The sequence below is a fragment of the Nerophis lumbriciformis genome, linkage group LG16 (genome assembly GCF_033978685.3).
Source record: "Nerophis lumbriciformis linkage group LG16, RoL_Nlum_v2.1, whole genome shotgun sequence".
Lineage (NCBI taxonomy): Eukaryota > Metazoa > Chordata > Actinopteri > Syngnathiformes > Syngnathidae > Nerophis > Nerophis lumbriciformis.
The window spans coordinates 19,231,260-19,257,071 of record NC_084563.2 but is presented as its reverse complement, the minus strand read 5'-3'; the positions used below and the strand labels follow the sequence as shown (position 1 = coordinate 19,257,071).

The window sequence follows — 25,812 nt, the reverse complement described above, 5'->3', positions numbered from 1 at the left end:
ATTTTCTTTGCGTTGTGCTTTCCCATGTTTTCTTGCAACCTGGTCAGGGTTCCCCAAGCCTTTTCAGCTCAAGATCCGAATTAGAAACTTAGTTTCTCACTAAACTAGGGGTGTCCCGATCCGATATTGATATTGGTCCGATATCAGCAAAAAACAAATATTGGATGATTTCGATGAACTTAGTTTCTCACTAAAGTAGGGGTGTCCCGATCCGATATTGATATTGGTCCGACATCAGCAAAAAACAAGTATTCAATAACTTCGGCTTTCAACTAACATCTCCATTATAGGCAATGCAAGATTCGACCGCAAAGCAATTCAAAGTGCTTTACAGAACATTACAAGAAGGCAAAAATTAAATAATCATGAACAAATTATAATTCTAAAAAAATCAGAAAATGTAATCACCATAAAATATTAATTCAAATCAAAATCAAAGAAGTGTAGATACAATACTTTCAGTCGTCATATGCACAGTTAAATACAAATGTTTTCAGCCTGGATTTGAACATTGCCAATGTTGAGGCCTATCTCACATAATCATATTTTAGGAGCATACAATTGAAAAGCAGCCTCACCATGTTTCGTTCTGACTCTGGGCACCAGCAGGAGACCACTCCCTAAGGTTCTCATAAGCCAAGGTGGTTGATGTGGTTCTAACATGTCAGAGGTGTACTTGAGCACAAAACCGTGAAGCAGAGCTGTTTTTAAAGTCTTACCGTCTGAGCAACAGGAAGTCAGTGCGGCGACCTAAGCACTGCATTAGTATGGTCTTTATAGCTCCGATGCAAGCATCTAAATGCCCTCTAATAAACACACAAGGTTGGTCTTTTCTTGTATTTTAGTAACAGGAAGTCAGTGCGGTGACCATACTTGCCAACCTTGAGACCTCCAATTTCGGGAGGTGGGGGAGGAGGGGGGCGTGGTCGGGGGGGCGGGGGGGTTTGGGCGGTTGGGGGCGTGGTTAAGAGGGGAGGAGTCAAGTATTTCATATATATATATATATATATATATAAATAAATAAATAAGAGAAATACTTGAATTTCAGTGTTCATTTATTTACACATATACACACACATAACACTCATCTACTCATTGTTGAGTTAAGGGTTGAATTGTCCATCCTTGTTCTATTCTCTGTCACTATTTTTCTAACCATGCTGAACACCCTCTCTGATGATGCATTCTGCTTCGTCTCCTTGTTGTGTGCGCAGTTGTGCACTGCACTCTCTAAAAGCCGTAGATTTTATTGTCACATATGCATGTACAGTAGATGGCAGTATTGTCCTGTTTAAGAGTGTCACAACATTGCTGTTTACGGCAGACGAACTGCTTTACGGTAGACGAAAACGTGACTGCTGTTGTTGTGTGTTGTTACCGCGCTGGGAGGACATTAATGAAACTGCCTAACAACAAACCCACATAAGAAACCAAGAACTCGCCCTCGATCATTCTACAGTTATAACGTGATTGGGCAGGCACTCTGTTTATATTGTGGGAAAGCGGACGTGAAAACAGGCTGTCGACACGTCACTCAGGTCCGCATGGATTTCGGGAGAGTTTCGGGAGAAAATTTGTCCCGGGAGGTTTTCGGGAGAGGCGCTGAATTTCGGGAGTCTCCCGGAAAATCCGGGAGGGTTGGCAAGTATGGCGGCGACCTAAGCACTGCATTAGTATGGTCATATTTCCTGGTTCTAGTCAAGACTCCTGCAGCAGCATTCTGGATGTACTGCAGCTGCTTTACAGCTCCGATGCAAGCATCTAAATGTCCTCCAATAAACCCACAAGGTTGGTCTTTTCTTGTATTTTAGTAACAGGAAGTTAGTGCGGTGACCTAAGCACTGCATTAGTATGGTCATATTTCCTGGTTCTAGTCAAGACTCGAGCAGCAGCATTCTGGATGTACTGCAGCTGCTTTATAGCTCCGATGCAAGCATCTAAATGTCCTCCAATAAACACACAAGGTTGGTCTTTTCTTGTATTTTAGTAACAGGAAGTTAGTGCTGTGACCTAAGCACTGCATTAGTATGGTCATATTTCCTGGTTCTAGTCAAGACTCGAGCAGCAGCATTCTGGATGTACTGCAGCTGCTTTATAGCTCCGATTCAAGCATCTAAATGTCCTCCAATAAACACATGAGGTTGGTCTTTTCTTGTATTTTAGTAACAGGGAGTTAGTGCGGTGACCTAAGCACTGCATTAGTATGGTCATATTTTCTGGTTCTAGTCAAGACTCGAGCAGCAGCATTCTGGATGTACTGCAGCTGCTTTATAGCTCCGATTCAAGCATCTAAATGTCCTCCAATAAACACATGAGGTTGGTCTTTTCTTGTATTTTAGTAACAGGAAGTTAGTGCGGTGACCTAAGCACTGCATTAGTATGGTCATATTTCCTGGTTCTAGTCAAGACTCGAGCAGCAGCATTCTGGATGTACTGCAGCTGCTTTATAGCTCCGATTCAAGCATCTAAATGTCCTCCAATAAACACATGAGGTTGGTCTTTTCTTGTATTTTAGTGAAGTCCTTGACAAAATGTATACATCTATACTGTAGGCTACTAGGAGCGAGCAGCTACACAACAGCTAAGCACCCAATAGCACATAAGCTAGACATACCATAATACGTTTTCTTAATTGAACAACATTGCAGTTTAAAATGGACATTTGTTATTATAAACAAGAATCGTTCTCCTTTAGGCGTCAGGTGATGAAAACATTCCAAAAGCTTGATTCCGTCGTAAGGTTAGGGTTTTTCATACCTGCCAGTAATTTCACTTGATCAAACCTTTTCTAACATTCCACACTACAAAATGATAAATGTTTGTACTATGATTCGTGCTGATATCGTATTGGATTAATATCGTTATCAGTTGATACTTAAGGCTCCAATATGGGTATCTTATTGGACACTCCTACTAAAACCTATCATGTAATTCCGTACCATGGATATAAGCTCTACATAAACTATAAACAACGCAGGAGACATGAGCCAAAAAGTCAAGAATTTGTGTTTCTTGAGCAACTCACCATGCATTATATTGTGTAGTGAGGAACGAAGTCATTCATTCATCCATCCATGCTAACCTCCGTACCTTTTGTAGATCCCAGCCAGTGAAGCCTTTGAGTCAGTCAGAGAAGAAGGAGAGCCGTTCGGTTCTGGATAAACTCAAATCCACCATCAGCCCGGGACGCGCTGCCCAGCAGGCGGCAACTGAGCCGGAGAAAATGGAGGTGATGTCACCACAAAAAGCATTTTCATCAGATGCACTGTATATTTGGATCTGTGCTACTGCTATAATGAAGCTAATTCCTAAGAGTTATACCTCAGTGTTAATGCCCAGACAGTCAAGTCATTAAAGTATCATAGTAACAGTCTTGGTCTGCTAGACTAATACTTCAGCGAGCATTTAGTAATAGTGTCGTGCAATCAATACACCCCCATGCAATGTTCCCTCTAATTGTTCATGTGTGTGAGCAAATGCACAAACACCCTGAGCATTCAGTGGAATACAGACGTGCACACTGTGGTCATACCAGCAGCACATTTGTCTCAAACCTGACATAACAATTTAAATGTCTTATTATAATCAAGTGACTCGTCAATTTCAAGAGATTATTTTCTAATATATGTAATTTGGCCCACTTAGATATTGTTTTTTTTTAATCAGCTATGCACTATAGTATTTTATGCCTGGGTGGGGTTCCTGCTTTGGAAAGATTGTGTACCCCTTTAGTTCCCCTTAAAACATTCACATGTTGCATGAGATAAGTGTTTATTAACTTTCTGTCCGTAAAATTAAAATATTTTTATTAGCAATTCTCTAGTCCTGTAACATCATTTCATGATTAATATCCAAAAAATGACATTCTTAACAAATGACAGTAGAATAAGCACACTGATTGAGGAGTCATAGTAAAACGACCTGAAATTTACACTTTACGTGTAGTGTTGGAGTTGTCCAACTTTTTGTGTGGCCATAAATGCACCAGTGGCTGATTGCCATAATGCAGGGGTCAACCCAAAATGTTGAAAGAGCCATATTGGACCAAAAATACAAAAACACATTTGTCTGGAGCCGCAAAAAATTAAAAGCCATATTACATACAGATAGTGTGTCATGAGATATACATTGAATTAAGAGGACTTAAAGGAAACTAAATGACCTCAAATGTAGCTACAAATGAGGCATAATGATGCAATATGTACATATCGCTAGCCTAAATAGCGTGTTAGCATCGATTAGCTTGCAGTCATGCAGTGACCAAATATGTCTGATTAGCACTCTACACATGTCAATAACATTAACAAAACTCACCTTTGTGCATTCATGCACAAAGTTAAAAGTTTGGTGGACAAAATGAGACAGAAAAAGGATAAAACACGTCCTAGGAAGTTGGAGAAAGTTATATATGTAAACAAACTAAGGTGAGTTCAAGGACCGCCAAAATTAGTAGGACAAAACGTCGCTCGCCAAATACTCGAATCAGTGAAGCATGTTTAATATAAACAGTGTGATTTATAACAATTAGGGAGGTTTGTGTCATGTTTGTCCTCCTACAGAAAACATACTAAAACAAAAATTATTTTTTTCCCCCTCATCTTTTTCCATTTTTCATACATTTTTGAAAAAGCTCCAGAGAGCCACTAGGGCGGCGCTAAAGAGCCGCATGCGGCTCTAGAGCCGCGGGTTGCCGACCCCCGCCATAGTGTATGTGTTGGTGCAGGTGAGAGAGAGCAAGCGGCTGCTGTTGATATAACAGATGACAAAGAGTTGCTTTAGGCTTGATTTGTACGGTAGACAGCGACCAGTTTTGCTAGATAAAAGTATTTTACACATTGTTTTGGTGTGGTTATGGCCGACAAACAATTTCGCTAAATAAAGGGACCGATGGAATTCCTGTCCTCCTTTAAGTGTCTCCACAGACGTTACAATAATTTAAGTGTTGACAAACATTGTTTTATCTGTTGTGGCCGCCTTTCGTCACCTGTTACTCACAGTTGCATTGCAAAATCATACAAAACAAACGATTTGTTTATTTTCTTTTAGAGTGGGATTTGATTTTTTGCGCGGCATAGATTTGCTGTGCGCAGAGGACGCGTGAGCAGTGCGCAATTGCGCAGGTGCGCACCTTAGAGGGAATGTTGCCCCCATGTAATGTACCCTGTATACAGTCGTGGTCAAAAGTTGACATACACTTGTAAAGAACATAATGTCATGGCTGTCTTGAATTTACAATAATTTCTACAACTCTTATTTTATTGTGATAGAGTGATTGCAGCACATACTTGTTGGTCACAAAAAAAAATTCATGAAGTTTGGTTCTTTTATGAATTTATTATGGGTCTACTGAAAATGTGAGCAAATCTGCTGGGTCAAAAGTATACATGCAGCAATGTTAATATTTGCTTACATGTCCCTTGGCAAGTTTCACTGCAATAAGGCGCTTTTGGTAGCCATCCACAATCTTCTGCTTGAATTTTTGACCACTCCTCTTGACAAAATTGGTGCAGTTCAGCTAAATTTGTTGGTTTTCTGACATGGACTTGTTTCTTCAGCATTGTCCACACATTTAAGTCAGGACTTTGGGAAGGCCATTCTAAAACCTTAATTCTAGCCTGATTTAGCCATTTTTTTACCACTTTTGACGTGTGTTTGGGGTCATTGTCCTGTTGGAACACCCAACTGCGCCCCAAGACCCAACCTCCGGGCTGATGATTTTAATAGGTTGTCCTGAAGAATTTGGAGGTAATCCTCCTTTTTCATTGTCCCATTTACTCTCTGTAAAGCACCAGTTCCATTGGCAGCAAAACAGGCCCAGAGCATAATACTACCACCACCATGCTTGACGGTAGGTTTGGTGTTCCTGGGATTAATGGCCATATTGCTGGGTATTGTAGCCCCTGGTCTAGTGCACAATCAATGATTGTGTGAGTTTATAAGAGGTCGATGGCGTGGCGCAGTGGGAGAGTGGCCGTGCGCAACCCGAGGGTCCCTGGTCCAATCCCCACCTAGTACCAACCTCGTCATGTCCGTTGTGTCCTGAGCAAGACACTTCACCCTTGCTCCTGATGGGTGCTGGTTAGCGCTTTGCATGGCAGCTCCCTCCATCAGTGTGTGAATGTGTGTGTGAATGGGTAAATGTGGAAGTAGTGTCAAAGCGCTTTGAGTACCTTGAAGGTAGAAAAGCGCTATACAAGTACAACCCATTTATCATTTAGGTCAGCGTCAAATATGTGTAAAATTAGGGAAACAACCTTTTGGGGACTTTGGGGACCCAAGTTTTGAAAGACTCCTATGACAATTTGCCGTGTCCTCCCAACAGGAGCCGGCGGAGGACCGACGCGCCTTGTACCAGCACCTGACCAACATGGAGCTCATCTCCTTGCTGCTGCAGCAGGACAAGGACATGCGCCAGCAGCGGGCGGCGTCCGATCTTCAGCGCGCCCGGCTAGAGAAGTGCGAGGGCGAGCTGAAGAAGGTCAAGGCGCAGGTCCGCGACCTGGAGGACTACATCGACAACCTGCTGCTGCGCATCATCGAGCAGACGCCGACGCTCCTGCAGGTGCGCTCCAGACACAAGTGAGAGCGGCGCCACCGCCGCGCCCCTCTTGTGTGGAAGTAGTCTTTAAAGACCGTCGGCCACAGACGACTGATACTGCCCTGTTCGGACATCCTCACACCACTTGCATGCAGCTAATAGTAGTTTGACGCACAGAAAACACCATCAAAGCTTCAATTAAGCCGATGCTTACTAGAAAAAGTTGTGGTAGTATTAAATTCCTATGCATATACAATATTATAAATATTATTTTATCATCACTATCAGAATACATGCAAATACTGACAGGCTAGCAAAAAACTGTCTCAGCAGTGCATACATTATATATTTTTTCAAAATGATTTGCACTTTCCGAACAGTTTTGGGTTACTTAGCTGCTGGTTCTGGTCGCAGGCTAAACCCACCAAAATGTATTGGTGCACAGTATTTTCACACTACTGTAGTTGAGTTTGAGTTTATTTGGAACATGCATGCATACAACATGACACATCGCAATTTCCAGTTCCTCGATTCAACATGTTCGAAAAGGAGTAGGAAGAGGCAGAGCTTATTTAATCCTACCCCTTTTCTTTTACATAACAGTTGTTCACTTCCTGTTCCCAATGTATTCACAATTCACTCCATAAGTAATAACAATACAAATAAATAAATAATTAGTGAAGTAAGTTATATTTCATATGGTGAGATGAGTAAGATTATCTTGACAATGAATGGATGGATGAGTTAAATTCAGAATGTTTATCATGGTTCTTTGTACTTTGTAAACACTTTAAGTTTGAGGAGTTTCTTGAAGTGGATCATATTAGTGCATTGTTGGATTTCTTTGCTTAATCAAGTCCATGATTTAATGCCAAAAGAGAAGCAATAATACTATTTAAGTTTGTTTTTCCAAGCTCCATCCTATTAATAAAGTGTCAACCTCACTGTACGGTGTCGACTCTCTGCTGCGATGCTCGCTCCTGACCACTAGAGGGGGCGCTCACGCCAATGTTTTTACAGCTGTAAAAAAATATTATTTTCTTAACTTTTGTTTGGAGAAAAAAAATTAGCAATTAAGGCAACAAAACGTAGTTTTAATCCAAGGTAATAATTATAATGTTCATTTGTTTTTATGACCTGAACATTTTTTTTGTGTATGTATCTCCAGGCTGTTTATCGATAAGGAGCAGTTACGTAACCGCATCGATCATTCGGGATGTGTCGTCGAGCGCTGTTGCTAAAGGGGGGGAAGAGGACTACACTTCCCAGCAGGCTTTGCGCGGGCTGCCCTCCTTTTTCACTTACTTTGAACGGCGAGGGAGAGTTGTGTACTTGAGGACGGTCTCGCCGTCTCCATTAATAATAAATAGACACTCTGCTGTCATGGCGGAAGCGGCGGCATGCCCTGCCTTCCGGCTCGGGGGCTCACGCTACGATCAGGTGAGTTGGTCTTTATCCTAATTTGTTATCTTGTTTGTGTGGTTTTATCATTCGAGGGGGGGTCTCTGGTGGGAAAACACCCTCCCTCCCCCTCCCCCTCCCTTTCCCCCCTCCTCGGGATGCTTCCACTTTGCAGCCAAACTTGCGTCTTATGTTCGCTCCTCCGCAGAATTCCAGCAACTTTTAAGTGAAACGCGTGACATTTTAATGACTTGAGTACTTTATGGCCGCGACGATTTTGCGAGCAGGCGCTGCAGGTTCAACTGCACCGTGCTGCGTGGACATAGCGTGTTTTTGCACCTAAGAGTGTAAAAGCAATAACATTGTGACCAATGTTCCCTCTAATTTTTCATGTGTGTGAGCAAACGCAAAAACTCCCTGAGCATTCAGTGGAGCCCATGTGAGCAACATCAGACGTGCACACTGTGGCTACACCAGCAGCACACCTGTCCCAAATCTGACTAAATAACAAGTTCAATCTCCATCCATCCATCCATTTTCTACCGCTTGGGTGCTGGAGCCTATCTCAGCTGCATTCAGGCGGAAGGCGGGGCACACCCTGGACAAGTCCCCACCTCATCGTAGGGCCAACACATATAGACAGACAACATTCTCTTATTATTATAATCAAATGACATAAGTCATTTCCATTTCTAATATAAGTGTTTAGGCCCACTTACAATGACAATAACAAAAAATATTGTTTTTCATGAACTGTGTACTTGTATTGTCTGGGTGGAGGTCCTGCTTTGGAAATAGTTTGTACCCCTTTCAGACATTGCATTTAGTTCCCATTAAAACATTCACATGTTGCACAATGAGATGTAAGCAGGGGATCATGTGTACATTCCTGCAACTTCCTGTTTGTAAAAAATATATTTTTATTAGGGCAGCACGGTGAAAGAGGGGTTAGTGCCTCACAATACGAAGGTGCTGAGTAGTCTGGGGTTCAATCCCAGGCTCGGGATCTTTCTGTGTGGAGTTTGCATGTTCTCCCCGTGACTGCGTGGGTTCCCTCCGGGTACTCCGGCTTCCTCCCACCTCCAAAAACATGCACCTGGGGATAGGTTGATTGGCAACACTAAATTGGCCCTAGTGTGTGAATGTGAGTGTGAATGTTGTCCGTCTATCTGTGTTGGCCCTGCGATGAGGTGGCGACTTGTCCAGGGTGTACACCGCCTTCCGCCCGATTGTAGCTGAGATAGACTCCAGCGCCCCTCGCGACCCCTAAGGGAATAAGCGTTAGAAAATGGATGGATATTTTTATTAGTATTTATTTGATATACTAACAGCATTTCATGATTAATATTTATATATTAAGATTCCTAATAAATGACACTAGAATAAGCACACATTTGATTGGTAAATCATAGTGTAACAACGTGGAATTACACTTTATGTGTGATGTTGGAGTTGTCCGACTTTTTGTGTGGCTGTAAACACATCACTGGCTAAGTGCCATATGTGCATGTGTTGGCGCAAGTGAGAAAGAGCGAGCGGCTGCTGTTGATATAACAAAGTTGGTTTTGACCACTTTTGTTAGATGTCATTTTTTTTACTAATGTTTTGGTGTTGTGTTTATGGCCGACAATAAAGAGTTTTGCTCAGTAAAGTGATCGATGGAATTCATGTCCTCAAAGCGCCTCGACAGACGTTACAATATTTGAACAATGATGACAAACTGTTTTCTCTGTCGTGTCCTTGTTGTGTCGAAAATTGTTATGCGCTTATTTTTTTATTAGATTTTGTGCGTGGCATAGAGGACGCTTGAGCAGTGCGCAATTGGACAGGCGCGCACCTTAGAGGGAACATTGATTGTGACCCCCTCCTTTTTCTAGCACAACCTGACCCTTAAAGATTGATGGGCTGCTCCAATCCATGTGAAGCCCATTACTCACTTTCCCCTCCCTCACAAATGAAGAATGATTTCCACGGCAAGGAACATGTGACCTTCACATTTTGAAACACTTTTTTTTTTTTTGTCTTTACTCAGCTGCAGCCGCCATGGCAATTATTTATTTACCCTTCTGCAAGTGAGCAAAGTGCAATATCAAACGCACTTCACCTTTGGCACAATGAGAAAAAAACAGGGCAACTCAGGCTATGTCTGCACTAAGCCGGATAACCACTTAAATAGGGGTGTAATGGTTCACAAAAATTTCGGTTCAGTACGTACCTCGGTTTAGAGGTCACGGTTCGGTTCATTTTCGGTACAGTAAGAAAACGACAAAATATACATTTTTGGGTTATTTACCAAATTTGCAAAATCTTCCACCAAAATATTTTTCTTAGTGGAATATTTGATGTGAAGTAATGGGAACCTTGGATAGGTCAATAATTCATATAATAACATTGATTTTGATTCAATATGTTTTGAGCAATGACAGTTTGAAAGAAAAAAAACAGCTTTGTTTTATTAGTCAACATTGCAACTTTTTCTAAATTACATTTAACCTTTAAACTTCTTTATTTCACTTCTATTAAGTTTTTGTTTATTTTAATAGTATTTTAGAATGTGCAGTGGGCCTTTAAAACATTAGCTGTGGGCAGCAAATGGCACACTTTTGACACCCCTGCTATAGATAATAAAAAATTAAATCTGGTAAATCTATGGATAAAAAGCAGAGCCTGGCGACGCATGCGTGTTTATCATAACTCTCTCGCTCTTTCTGTCTCTGCCCCTTCCTCACTAATGCTGCTGCGTGCACAATTTTTTTTGTTTTTAACCCCTTCTTAACCCTGAACGTACATTGAAAAAAACCCTAACTCAAAATGCCGGACATTTGAGGCATTTAAGAATCTCCGCCCTGACAGCTCCACAAAAGAGGACATGTCCAGTGAAAAGAGGACGTGTGGTCAGTCTATCCTAGCCCGTTAGCTGTTAACCTGCCATGTGTTGTGCCTCGGTGTGCATTGTTTACACAACGTGCGATACGCTACTTAATATGTCCGTGTGGGAACTCGTTCGGTACACCTCCGAACCGAACCGGAACCCCCGTACCGAAATGGTTCAATACAAATACGCGTACCGTTACACCCCTACCCTTAGACGAATAATTATTTAGCCTAAGCCCCATTTCAGCCATACTAAACTATCGTTTAAGGTCCTCCTCGGACAATTTTTTACACTGGTAAGTGCGCCGTGTATTTTTTGAATCTCCGTCTCTTAGCTTTGTATGGACTCATTGATCGTTTACAAACTGAGTTCAGAGAGGAAGTGACGCCAGAAAGACCGCGCCAACACAGGAAATGACGTCAGAAAAAACGCGCCACAGCCAGCTTCATAATAAAGCGGTTTCGTAACTCGGAGCTGGAGTCCACAGGAGGCGAGTCATCCAGACATGCCCGTGTTTCTCCTTCTCCGACATGTGCAGACGCTTGTGAAACCCACACATGAATACCTTAAGAGAAATCGTTTGCAGCTATTTGGGATACAACACTTCTCAGACGGCAAGAGAACTTTCAAATGTCAAGGTCAGCTGTGATTCTACTTACCGAAAAACGTTGTCCATTTGTCGAAGGAGAGTCAACGAGAATGCGGGCTCCCTTGGATGTGATTAAAAAATGTAGCGTGTGCTTTGTATTTCCTGGCCGTCGAGGGAAGACTACGGAAAACGGCGAATGCATTTGGACTGGCAAAGCAGACTGTATCAGTTATTGTCCGCCATGTATGTCGCGGACTCAACGTCTAGGTCCAGAGTATATAAAGTCACCAAAAAGGAATGGACAATGAAGGTGAAGGCAAAAGAGTGAGGAGTGTCCTGACCAGATATCTAGATCCCTAGTTTGATTGATGTAAAATGTTCTTTATCACATTGTTTACGTGTCTATTAAATACTTGAATAATTTATGATGTCTCAGGTGTGATTCACTACAATAGGGCCCCACAGCACACTGGTTTCCAGTTAATTGAAATACCACAACACTGGATAACAATATTATTGTTCAGATAAGTTACATTTAAGAACTTGCACACAAAGCAACACTGGAGGTGACTATGATGTGTGCATTTTCCGCGCGTGCGTATTAGGTCACGTTGCGCCGGCGGACATAGGGGGGAGAGGGTCTTAAACGGTGGCATTGTTGTGTGTGTGTGGACACGGATAAGGTGAGGTGGGATTTACCCTGGATAACATTAGTGTAAACGGGGCCTCAGACTGTATGTGCAGGACTTGACGGGGAATACAGCAGGGGTGTTCAACTAGTTTGTTCTGGGGGCCACATTTCCAGAAAGTTAAGGACTATGGGTCCGGACTTGAGATCCTAACTCGGGGGTCAGTAACCCGTGGCTCTTTAGCGCCGCCCTAGTGTCTCCCTGGAGCTTTTTCAAAAATGTATGAAAATGGAAACGATGGTGTAAAAAATATAACATTTTTGTTTTAATAGTGTTTCTGTAGGAGGACAACATGACACAAACCTTAATTGTTAGAATTCTAATTGTTAGACCATATTTCACCCTGTTGACAAAATGGATGAGGACATACTGAATTGCAGATGTCCAAAATCAAAGAATCATATTACAGGCATATTTTAGCCAGCTATTTGCTATAGTGGTCAGCAGGAGTTGAATGATAAGTGTTTTGTCAGGAAGTGTTGGTGACGAACCCTAAGATGCAGAGATGGAAGACATGATTTTAATGTCCAAAAAATGCAGGGAAAACACGAACCAGGAACCAGGCAAACTGGAGATAGCAAACGGGAACCACGAAACAAGGAGAACTGGAGACAGCACACAGGACACAGCAAACAGAAACCAGGGAACGGCTCACAATACTGGAGGGCGAGGCAGGTATAAATAGCAGCAAGCTGATTGACACCAGGTGTGGCCAAGTGCCAATCAGCCGCAGGTGAGGGGAAACAGCGTTCAGGAAGACATGCAGGAAATAAAACAAACACAGGAATAACTAAAACATAGCCAAACTGTCAGTGACAAGCCTGACTGTAGCCCCCCTTCCGATAACGGATACCAGACAATCTAGAAAAAACAAAAAAGTCCAAAGTCATAGGAGGGCGGAGGGAGGACAAGGCAGTGGGCCGCCAGGCCAAGTGTCCCCGCAACCAGAGGGGAAGAGTCAGGTGGCGACGGCAAGTTGAACGCCGCCGGAATTGGCGAGGTGGTCGCTCATGGAACAGCCACATCCGTGGCCGACGAGATGGCCACATGCTGGTGCCTGATGACCGCCCGTGCGTCAGGCCAGCTGGAGGTTGTGGAGGCGACGATGCTGGAGACGCTCGCAAAGCCGCGAGACGGCCAGCCAGAGACGAGGCTGACGATGTCGTCGCCGTGGGCAGAGCCAGAGACGAGGCTGACGATGTTGTAGGCCTGGACGGAGCCAGAGATGAGGAGTACGATGTAGTCGGCCTGGGCGGAGCCAGAGGAGCCGGCGGCTCGTCTGTCGGCCTGGGCGGAGCCAGAGGATCAGGCGGCTCGACTGCCGGCCTGGGAGGGCCCACCGAGGTTGATGGCGGCGTCCGCAGGACCACCGGGGTAGATGACGGCGTCCACAGGCCCACCGGGGTTAGGACTCGCTGTGCCTTCCCAGCTGCACAGCTACTCATAGCCACACCCTCACGGGAGGGGTCCAAGACGTCCCCAAATAGGCCAACAGACGACAGGGATGGGTGGGAGGGAGCTTGAAAGGAGGCAAAACATATCCTCGATTCGGCCATCAGCGCCCGGATCCAGTCAAGCCTCTACGCCAGAGAAATCTCTGCGGGGTTCGCGTTTGGCTGGAGTATTCTGTAAGGAAGTGTTGGTGACGAACCCCAAGATGCAGAGATGGCAGGCTTGTTGCAGGAAGACATGGTTTTCATGTCCAAAAAATGCAGGGAAAACCCGAACCAGGAACCAGGAAACAGGCAAACTGGAGACAGCAAACAGGAACGAGCAAACAAGGAGAACTGGAGACAGGACACAGTCCACAGCATACAGGATGCAGCAAACAGGAACCAGGGAACAGCTCACAATACTCCAGCACTGACTGGAGAGCGAGGCAGGTATAAATAGGATCCGGTCGATTGACACCAGGTGTGGCCAGGTGCCAATCAGCCGCAGGTGAGAGGAAACAGCGCTCAGGGAGACAAGTAGGAAACTGAACCAAAATAAGAGCGCTGACAGGAAATAAAACACAAACACAGAGGAAAAACTAAAACATAACCAAGCTGTCAGTGACAAGCCTGACATGTTTGTGTTCAAAGCTTGCCAGGGATTTTGTTGCTGAAATAATAATCACGATCATTTTGATTGACATTGTGATCACAATTAATACATGATTATTCACTAGTATTTATTGTGCCACCAAAGGTCAACTTTAAATATAGATTAAAAGAAAGCCTGGATATAAATGAGTAACGAATAAACAAGTAATGTGATAATAATAGCAACAACTATACATTTAAATAACAATAGCAATATGAAAAATACTACAATTTAATGTTTCCATTTTAATTCTTTTTAATTGTTTTTTTACCTTTGACACTTATTTGACCACCATAGTGTGTGCTTTTTGTGTCAAATAAAATGTAGTAAAATGTTTGTTAATTAAATGCAAAAATCTACAACTGAAATAAATACTCAAATTATTATAATTATTATTATTTTCTGTGCTGTGTCATATTTCTAAACAGCTCGACAGTTGATTCGGCTTCACTGGCCAGCATTATCTTAAATTTAGCATCATTAATGTTTGAGAGCTATTTTCCGAGTGGGTCTCGACAGCACCTGGTGTGTGTGAGTGACAGGAAGAAAAGCTTGCGCTTGGTTACAAGTCATTGGTGCTAGCTGCTGTTTTAAATGTACAAACCCTGTTTCCATATGAGTTGGGAAATTATGTTAGATGTAAATATAAACGGAATACAATGATTTGCAAATAATTTTCACCCCATAGTCAGTTGAATATGCTACAAAGACAACATATTTGATGTTCAGACTGATTAAAAAAAAAAATTGTGCAAATAATCATTAACTTTAGAATTTGATGCCAGCAACACGTGACAAAGAAGTTGGGAAAGGTAGCAATAAATACTGATAATGTTGAGGAATGCTCATCAAACACTTATTTGGAACAGGCAAATTGGGAACAGGTGGGTGCCATGATTGGGTATAAAAGTAGATTCCATGAAATGCTCAGTCATTCACAAACAAGGATGGGGCGAGGGTCACCACTTTGTCAACAAATGCGTGAGCAAATTGTTGAACAGTTTAAGAAAAACCTTTCTCAACCAGCTATTGCAAGGAATTTAGGGATTTCACCATCTATGGTCCGTAATATCATCAAAGGGTTCAGAGAATCTGGAGAAATCACTGCACGTAAGCAGCTAAGCCCGTGACCTTCGATCCCTCAGGCTGTACTGCATCAACAAGCGACATCAGTGTGTAAAGGATATCACCACATGGGCTCAGGAACACTTCAGAAACATATGTTGCCATCCAAGCAACGTTACCATGGACGCCCCTGCTTATTTCAGCAAGACAATGCCAAGACACGTGTTACATCAACGTGGCTCCATAGTAAAAGAGTGCGGGTACTAAACTGGCCTGCCTGTAGTCCAGACCTGTCTCCCATTGAAAATGTGTGGTGCATTATGAAGCCTAAAATACCACAACGGAGACCCCCGGACTGTTGAACAACTTAAGCTGTACATCAAGCAAGAATGGGAAATAATTCCACCTGAGAAGCTTAAAAAATGTGTCTCCTCAGTTCCCAAACGTTTACTGAGTGTATTTAAAAGGAAAGGCCATGTAACACAGTGGTGAACATGCCCTTTCCCAACTACTTTGGCACATGTTGCAGCCATGAAATTCTAAGTTAATTATTATTTGCAAAAAAAATAAAAAATTTATGAGTTTGAACATCAAATATCTTGTCTTTGGAGTGCATTCAATTGAATATGGGTTGAAAAGGATTTGCAAATCATTGTATTCCGTTTATATTTACATCTAACGGGGTTTGTATATTACATTCTAGACTCATAGTCAGAGAAGAAATCCCATCTCTTAGAAAACCCGTAAAACAACATATGTCTTCTCTTTTGGAACAAGCAGAGTAATATTATGTCAACAAATACTTCAATAAAATATGCAATTTTTTTTTTTTCAAACCACACATTTAACGAAAACATTTTTTTTTAAAGTGCACATTTGGTTTTAGGAAAAGTCGGTGTAATTTCACTGAGTAAAAGGGTTGACAAAAGGTTGCAAGCGGGATCCCAAAAATACTTCTGATGATTAAAAGAATACCTCAAAGACATGGATAATTAAATAATCAATATAATTGAAATGTTTAATTAGGTAAAGTCAATCAATGCATATTTTAAAATAAAATTTAATTTTAGTATTGATATAATTAATGCCTGGTGGTACACATTGTGATCGTCTACTTAATTCCTAGTTATTAATACTCATTCACTGCTTCAATGTTATGATCCTCATGTAGCTACAAACAAAACCAAAATATTACATTACTACCATTAACATTAGGGGTGCTGGAAAAAAACAATTCACACCCAAATTGCTGTTTTTATTTATTCTGATTCTAAACCGATTCATAGTTTTCCCCAAACATTTTTTGGAAGATAAAAAATAATTAATAAAAAAAATTATTTTCCGGTCATCTGCGCACTTACTCGCAGCAGCTAATATGGCGTATTATTATCATTTTTATACTAGATATATTGTTGTGAGAATCTGTTTAATCGAGAATATATTCTGAGTGGAATCGTCATCCCAGGAAGTGGAATGCAAAGATCCACATCCCTAATAAACGTTAAATACTAAATGTCATCAATATCCACATTTAGTGTTCACAATGTTATTATTGCACAGTTGTGGTGAAATTCTGTTTGGTGGCAAATTAAAGGTCCACATGACCGTAGGAAGGGGATTCATATGGTCCAGTATACCTGACACATGAAACGTGACGAATTGGGGGGTGCACTATCCACTTTAGCCGCCAGATGGCAGTAGAGTGTTGAATAGCTTAAAATGTTATTTTTATTTTCTCGAGTTAGTGATTGTACTGTTTTTAAAAAAGATTACCCCCTATATGTTTATTACAGTTATTTTTATATTTATTTATTTACTATCTTGTTAATATTATTTTATGTATATATATATATATATGTATGTGTATATATATATGTATATGTATATATATATATATATATATATATATATATATATATATATATATATATATAAAAAAACATACATACATACACACACACATATATATATATATATATATATGTATATATATATATATATATATATATATATATATATATATATAATTTTTTTTTTTTTTTTTTTTTATTAAATTTTTTTTGTAATGTATTACTTTTTTGTTTTGCTGTTTTCCTCTTTTTTTTCTTTTGGGGCAGTAGTGGTTTGGTTGGGATTTAAACAAAATAATATTATTTTGACATTTAGGGCAGACAATAGATGTATAATGTATGCAAATATGATGTAATGGATAAGAATGTCTGATGCTGGATGTCAATAAAAACTAAAAAAAAAAAAAAAGAATATCTTAAAATGTCTTTTGTGGCAATTCCAACTTTGATCACAGCATCAGTTGCTATCTCGAGTGGCGCTTTCCATAATTTTCAGCAGACTGCATTGCAAAGTGATTAACCCCCAGGAATGGGGCCATATTGAAGCCCTTCCCTACTGTTTATCAGTGTCCATTTTGCTTATCAAATTGTAAGATGTAGCCATATTTTTACTTTCTCATATTCAGCTGCAACAAAAATAAAAATCAGGGCAGTTCTTGAATCAGCTGTGTGTGTGTGTGTGTGTGTGTGTGTGTGTGTGTGTGCGCGCACAGTGTGTTGCGTTGCGTCTGTGCTGGCCTTGTTGTGTTCTCTCCAGAGAGCTGGAACTCATGCATAATTAAAGTCAGCTCGTCACATGGAGCCTGTCTCCAACAACACAGGCAGAGAAGGGGGTCAGTGAAGGCACCGTGCAGGTTTTTACTGAAGGTCGTTGACAGCCATCAATAAAACGCCGCCAAATGATACAATCGATGAATAACTGTTGAAATGATTGTGATAGAAGCTGCCTTGTTTTGGTCCATCTTCTGTCCAAAGAGGCTCCCGGCGCTATTAATGGGCCTGTTGGCACTCATTTTGCTGTTGGCAACAGCTGACAGGGACGTTTCTTTGCATGCAAACTCCGTTTTTTTTTTGTCCACTTTCGAATTTTAACCATTTGGGGAATGAAAAACCCGAGAGCCAATTAAGTTTTTTTTGTCAGGTCAAACTGTGACCATCATACAGCCTTTATAAACAAAAAAAAGTGACTTTTTAACCCCAAACTGTCACACAAGTGCAACGCGAGGATATAAGAACTGTAATATAAAATATAACAAAGTTGTTTCTCTTCCAGGGTTCATTTCTGGGCCGTCTGAGACACTTTGTGGACATCATTGACCCGAGCACACTGTTCGTGTCGGAGGTTAGACACATTCACACCTTGTAACACACCTTTCAAGTCCAATTGATACATTTGAACAACACGCTTTTGAAATAAAAGTAACATAACAACTAAATATAATACATTAAGAATGCATATGTTAAAATAGAAATGAAATGAAATTACATAACTAAATATAATGATAAATAATATATAATGAATATAAAATAAATACTGTATTTTCCGGACCATAGGGCGCACCGGATTATAAGGCGCACTGCCGATGAATGGTCTATTTTTGATCTTTTTTCACACATAAGGCACACCTTAGGGCACATTAAAGGAGTCATACTATTATTATTTTTTCTAATTGTAAACACTTCCTTGTGGTCTACATAACATGTGATGGTAGTTCTTTGGTCAAAATGTTGCATAGATTATGTTTTACAGATCATCAAGTTTCTTTCTGACAGTCGCTTCCGGATGCGCCATTTTGTGGGCGGTCTTATTTACGTGGCTCACCTTCGGCAGCGTCTTCTCCCCGTCATCTGTGTTGTAGCGGTGTAGCGTGCAAGGACGGGAGTAGAAGGAATGTCAAAAGATGGAGCTAACTGTTTTAATGACATTCAGACTTTACTTCAATCAATGACGGAGCAGCATCTCCTCATCCGGAAACAACAACACGGAGATGTGTTCCGTGAAAAAACATTTCACCGAAACTCTAATAACTAAAGTTCCTTGGGTGAATAATGTAAACTCACTATACCGGTATGTTTTAGCGCGTTCATGGCGAGTTAACTGACAGATATAAGAACTTTACACTACTTTATATTAGAAATGACAACAGCGGAAGATGAATGTCCCATAAGAAGAAGATAGAGAAAAAGAAGAAGCTTATCGACTACATAGGCAGAAGCACGCACTTTTTCAGGATTTTTGCAGATCCCAAATACAGATCAGCAGGTACCAGAAAAGTTGCATTTGCACAATATTGCGAAACAAAACGCCAGATAATGTCTTACTTTATACACACACACCATACTAATACGCGTATGTTGAAGCACATCAAACGGTGCAGCCTACACTTATCTCTTATGTTCGACTGCCATCTACTGGTCACTCTTATCTTTACACCATCTACCAAATAAAATTGCTTTAAGGTGGGTAAGCTCAACCAAACGTATTCGTTACGTTAGGCGCACCAGGTTATAAGGCGCACTGTTGAGTTTTGAGGGAAAAAATGATTTTAAGTGCACCTTATAATCCGGAAAATACGGTACATACAACTATGATAAATATTTACAAGAATATTAAGTTATTTGAATTAAATAATTTATAATATAATGTAAAATATGAAAATACAAAATGTAGAAATAAACAAATTCTACAATATGAAAAAAAAAAAAGTATCAAAAACATATATGATATTTAAAACATTGCCTTCTAACGCCTAATCGTTTGAAATGAAAACTATAAAAAATGTGTTAGTTATTTTGCCTCATTCCAAGTTGTAACCCGGTCCAGGGGCATATGAGGTGTATTTGTGATTGTTGTGCTCCTTAGAGGGGCTGGGATCATATAAGATCTGCTTCTTCCGACTCCCTTTCCAACACGTTGAGTTGTGTAATTGTGATCTCGTGTAACTTTGTGTGCATGTTCCAAATGAACTCAAACTCACTCAAAAATAACATAATAAATAACAACACAATAAATTACATCTATTTTCTCTGAGTTCCTCATTTTTGAATTAAAAATTATTAAATAAATGGTGTAATATACTGTATATATATATATAATATATAACAAAATAAACATACAAATATTAAAATTAATATTTAAACTCTACCAAATGCCTAATCTTCCATCCATCCGTTTTCTGGACCGCTTATCTATATCGTTGAAAATAAAATAATCTAATAGGGCGCAATAACTGTCTAGTAAAAAATAGATTATTTGATAACTGAACAAAATTAAAAAGATAAGATAAATATTTATATTTCCTCCAATTGCATTTGCAGCATTTAACTTGAGTTTCACCCTTGTGTACCCCTAGGGCCTAAACATGTGTTTCTTATGTGATATGAAGTACATTGTGTTTTTGATTGCAACATTGTTATAATAGGATGCAAATATGACGCATACACTCTTTCTCTTAGGATCTCTTTTGGCCCCATTGACTCTGAATGCAACAGCTACTTTTAACAGACTGTTACTATGCTTTTTCTGGGAAAAACTAATTAATGTAATTCTTGCTGAATAAAATCAAGAAAGTATAGTTTTGTTATAATTGCGCTCCCATAACCATCAGATGGTGCCAGAAAACCATGATCCATAAGTCTTTGATGAGCGTAAATAAGTTAAACTGCCATTAAAAATTGAAATGCAATGAAAATGGGCAGTTATATATAACGCCCATTATTTATATATATATATATATATATATATATATATGTATATATATATATGTATATGTGTGTGTGTGTGTGTGTATATATGTATATGTGTGTGTGTGTGTGTATATATGTGTATATATATATACCGGTATATATTTCCCCACCATGCTTGGTAATGGATTTAAATGTTTAATGCTGCTTGGACGTTTTTTTTTTTATAATATCCACAACGTTCAGTGAGCAGGTTGTGTTATGTGTGACCTTGTGTGTTGACTTTTTTGTGTTGGTTGCCTTTTTTTTTGTGTGCCATGACTATGGAAGGTTGTTTGGATTGGGTCATATAAATGAATGCTATGCTGACGTTACTTCAACGCACAATTCATGGTTATTGACCTGATCTATTAGCACATTTTCAGCAAACATTTATACTAATAAAAATTGGTTAGACCCCACGGGCTAGATTTCTTATTAAACGGGCCAAACTGAAGACGTAATAGAAATCCAAAATGGAAGATATTTGAACTGGTGGTACAATTGAATTCCCGTGCCAACGAAGCATGTCATTTTTAACGTAGACGCGTCTTAAAGAGAGCATCAAACTCCTGGACGACTTTAAACACGGGACGCTTCCTGCAGGGGTCTCCGATTTTCAGGTGAGTCTTTCAGCAAGATTACGTTATCTCGCCTCGCCAGAAACACGCTGACCTTTCACCCCCCCACCCCCTTTCCCTGGCCCCTGTCGGCGCGCGGCCTCGCCCGCGGGAAGCTGTGGGAGGCCCAGAAGGTGAAGCAGGTGAGTCCTCCGCAATCACCAGTGACACGATGATGTCATAGTGTCGTGATGTCACCTCAGGCCATCGTTCATCCTGACACAGGCGACAAGATCTTCATGCCGTTCCGAATGTCAGGTAGGAGCTGAAGATCTTTTGTCCTTCTCGTTGTTATCCTCGCTCAGTGGTTTTGTTTTCCCGCCCCGCGCAGGTTACGTACCTTTCGGAACGCCCATTGTAAGTTCCGTGCGCTGCAGTCACATTTTTAATCTGTCATTCTCATGCTCATTTTGACTTTTTTATTTTTTTTTTAAAGGCTTATTTTGTACTAAAGTAAGCTCCTGTCCTCCACTGCAGGTGATTGGCCTCCTGCTGCCCAATCAGACGGTGGCGTCTACCATTGTATGGCAGGTAACTCTCAGCATGCATCACCTTTTCATGGTCTCCTCACGTGCAGCCAGAGCAAGGATTCTAGTGTTTTGGTTCCAGGTAGCGGAGGTCAAAGATGGACATTAGTTATGTGTACAGCTCCACTAATGGACATGGGAGTGTTACTTTCAAAGGCAAAATTAAAGTATTGCTAGAAACATAATTTTATATGGGGCTTTATTGTATTTTATGTATAGTACATGTTCCAAAAAGAAAAAAAGCATAAAACACAGTATATTTAAATATACTAAATGTAAAAAAGGGAATAAATATTGAAAATAATCTAGTTTGGTTACGCCATCATGAGCGCAACACAGGGTTGTAAAAGTTTCAACTACAATTCTAAATAAGATGTCAAAAGCAAACTCAAATCAAATACACACAGCTTAAAGATTGATCAATACCTATTTATGATGATTTATCAAAATATAAAAGAAAAATACCTGAAAAGAACGCTCATGATGGTTACACCAAAAAGTAACGCTATGAATCGCGTTTTTCCAAGTTTTTGGGGCATTTTTATGCTATTTCCAAGCATCTCCTTTTTATTATCGTTGATTTTAAATGGTCAAACTAATGCATATTATATATGCATGTCCTAGTAAACAAAAAAAAAAAAGTAATATTTATTTTGATTGTTACATTTTGAAGTACATTTGGGCAGGTAGATGCGAATGTACCCATTACCAGAGCTGTACACTTATGCAATGTGTGCGTGAAGGTAGAAGGTTACCGTATTTTCCGGACCGTAGGGCGCACCGAATTATAAGGCGCACTGCCGATGATTGGTCTATTTTTTCATATATAAGGCGCACCGGAATATAGGACGCATTAAAGGAGTCATATTATTATAATTTTTTTCTAAATGGAAATCACTTCCTTGTGGTCTACATAACATGTAATGGTGGTTCTTTGGTCAAAATGTTGCATAGATGATGTTTAAAAGATCATCTTCAAGCCGCTTTCTGACAGTCGCTTCCGGATGCGCCGTTTTGTGGGCGGTCTTATTTACGTGGCTCACCTTCGACAGCATCTTCTCCCCGTCATCTTTGTTGTAGCAGTGTAGCGTGCAAGGACGGGAGTGGAAGAAGTGTCAAAAGATGGAGATAACTGTTTTAATGACATTCAGACTTTACTTTAATCAATAACGGAGCAGCATCTCCTCATCCGGAAATAACAAGGCCAGAAATGTGTCCCGTGAAAAACCGTCCGATCGGAACTCTCCAATAACTAAAGTTCCTTGGGTGAATAATGTACACTCACTACACCGGTATGTTTTAGCGCTTCAATGGCGAGTTTACTGACAGATATAAGTAAGAACTTTACACTACTTTATATTAGAAATGGCAACAGCGGAGGATGAATGTCCCATAACAAGAAGATAGAGGAAAAAGAAGAAGCTTATCGACTACGGCGAGGCACGGACTACAAAGGCGGACACGCGCAATTTTCAGAATTTATTATTTTCCTAAATATAGATCAGCAGGTACCAGAAGGTAAGAAAAGTTGCTTTTGCATAATATTGCGAAACAAAACACCAGATAATGTCTTACCTTATACACACACCATAATAATACTCGTATGTTGAAGCACATCAAACGGTGCAGCCTACCTTATCTCTTATGTTTGACTGCCATCTACTGGTCACAGTTATCATTACACCATGTACCAAATAAAATAGCTTTGAGGTGGGTAAGCTCAACCAAACTTATATGTACATTAGGCGCACCGGGTTATAAGGCGCACTGTTGAGTTTTGAGAAGAAAAAAAAAGGATTTAAGTGCGCCTTATAGTCCGGGAAATACGGTACGTAAACACACACAAAAAAATTCCAATTAAAATAGCATCCTTCTCATGATAAAGAAGAAGGCGTTACTTTCAGATTGGCACATATTATTAGCACTGTAACAATACTGTATTCTTTTTGGAGGGCTAAATAACGTCATATTTAATAAAAAAAATAATCGGAATTTGAATTGTGAACCTTTACTAAGATGAAAATGTTCACCAATTATAGTATTTATTATTTGTGTTTAATTTGTCAAGTGATGCAAAGCAGACATTTTTTTTTCCATTAAAGCAATATTTCACGCATTCAAGATTTTTTCAATACATTATTGGCACAAAAAATTTTTTTTTGTACACTTATCTTATAAAAATATTTGAATGGTAATAATAAAACTAATAATATTATTGATACATGCTGCGTAAGAGCCAAACAAACTCCTTAAGTCTAAAAATATTGAGAAAAAGGGAAATTTGATTATTCCCTACATTCATAACTTAAATTGAACATTCTGAAATCCATATTTTTTTTATCTTTAGTCCTAAAAAAACCTGTTTCTCTGTGACGCACCGTCTGACATATTTCTACATTTTCATCCTTCAATTAAAAAGATGAAAAATAAACTCTACTTTAATGACTCTCCACATTATTGTTATTCTTTATAAATGAGGGTCCTTGTTGGCGCTCTACCAGTTTTATTTAATTCAAAGTCTAAAACAAGAATCCTATCAATTTTAATGGTTGAAGTCAAAATAGAGGCCTATTGGTTTTTAATGAGTAGCACAGGTTGGCTATGGACAGTTCAAGTCAAAAACAAGAATCCAGTTGATTTTGAATAACTTGCAAATTGCTCAAAAACAACACTTTAATATATTATTGATTAAAAGTGGAAAACTACAACCTCATTGATTTTCAATGGCAGCTATCAGGAGGCCTCTGAAAGTGAAAACAATGGTTGGAAGTCAACAGTGAAATTGGTGGTTGCACTTTACCGACTATCTTGTTCAAGTTGTTGGAGCAAGACATCTGTTGGTTTTGGTTCCATTTTGACTGACGGCCTTTCGTTTGCTGCAGTGGTTGAATCAGAGCCACAACGCCTGTGTCAACTACGCCAACCGCAACGCCACCAAGGTAAAAACACCACCTTGTTCCGTGCTGACCATGTTTTTAGAAGTTCATCACACTAAATTGTCTCAAGGCCGCGAAAGTGAAGTATTATTACAGTACATGAATACTTCTGCATGTGTTTTATGTTCCTTCAGCCAACGCCAACGTCCAGGTTCCTTCAAGGTTATTTTGGAGCGGTGACAAGTGCTGTGTCCATTGCAGTGAGTGCTCTCCAAATGTATTATTGTATTTGACTCATACTGTACTATAGTATTTGACATATACAGTATTATTGTATTTGACTCATACAGTTGCATTGTATGTGACATATAGAGTATTGTATTTGACATATACACATTTGTACCATTGTATGTGACATATACAGTACTATTGTATTCGACATGTACAGTATTATTGTATTTGACATACACACAAATGTATTATTGTATTTGACATATACACAAATGTATTCTTGTATTTGACTCATACAGTACTATTGTATTTGACATCCATCCATCCATTTTCTACTGCTTAATCCCTTCGGGGTCGTGGGGGGGCGCTGGAGCCTATCTCAGCTACAATTGGGCGGAAGGCGGGGTACACCCTGGACAAGTCGCCACCTCACATACAGTATTATTGTATGTGACGTATACACAAATGTACAATTGTATGTGACATATACAGTACCATTGTATGTGACATGTACAGTATTATTGTATTTGACATATACACAAATGTACCATTGTATTTGACTCATACAGTACTATTGTATGACATATACAATATTGTATTTGACATATACACAAATGTACCATTGTATGTGACATATACAGTACCATTGTATTTGACATGTACAGTATTATTGTATTTGACATATACACAAATGTATTATTGTATTTGACTCATACAGTACTATTGTATGATATATACCGTAC

At 39.9% G+C, this 25,812-nt stretch overlaps 1 protein-coding gene across 3 annotated transcripts in view; it reads left to right on the top strand.

The window, feature by feature from the left end:
* Nucleotides 1-25,812, top strand: part of LOC133617046 (sideroflexin-5-like) — a 73,445-nt gene that overhangs the window by 21,962 nt on the left and 25,671 nt on the right. For 2 of the 3 annotated variants that reach the window (XM_061976737.1, XM_061976735.1), the window contains 4 exons: nucleotides 3,100-3,229; nucleotides 6,323-7,978; nucleotides 18,366-18,434; nucleotides 21,361-21,436. In XM_061976737.1, coding sequence (XP_061832721.1) covers nucleotides 3,100-3,229; nucleotides 6,323-6,583 — 391 coding nt within the window. In that variant the 3' untranslated portion in view covers nucleotides 6,584-7,978; nucleotides 18,366-18,434; nucleotides 21,361-21,436. Of the gene's footprint in view, nucleotides 1-3,099; nucleotides 3,230-6,322; nucleotides 7,979-18,365; nucleotides 18,435-21,360; nucleotides 21,439-21,551; nucleotides 21,579-21,638; nucleotides 21,694-21,766; nucleotides 21,793-21,912; nucleotides 21,967-24,844; nucleotides 24,902-25,032; nucleotides 25,099-25,812 lie in introns of those variants that run through there. The other variant, XM_061976738.1, reaches the window with a different exon arrangement.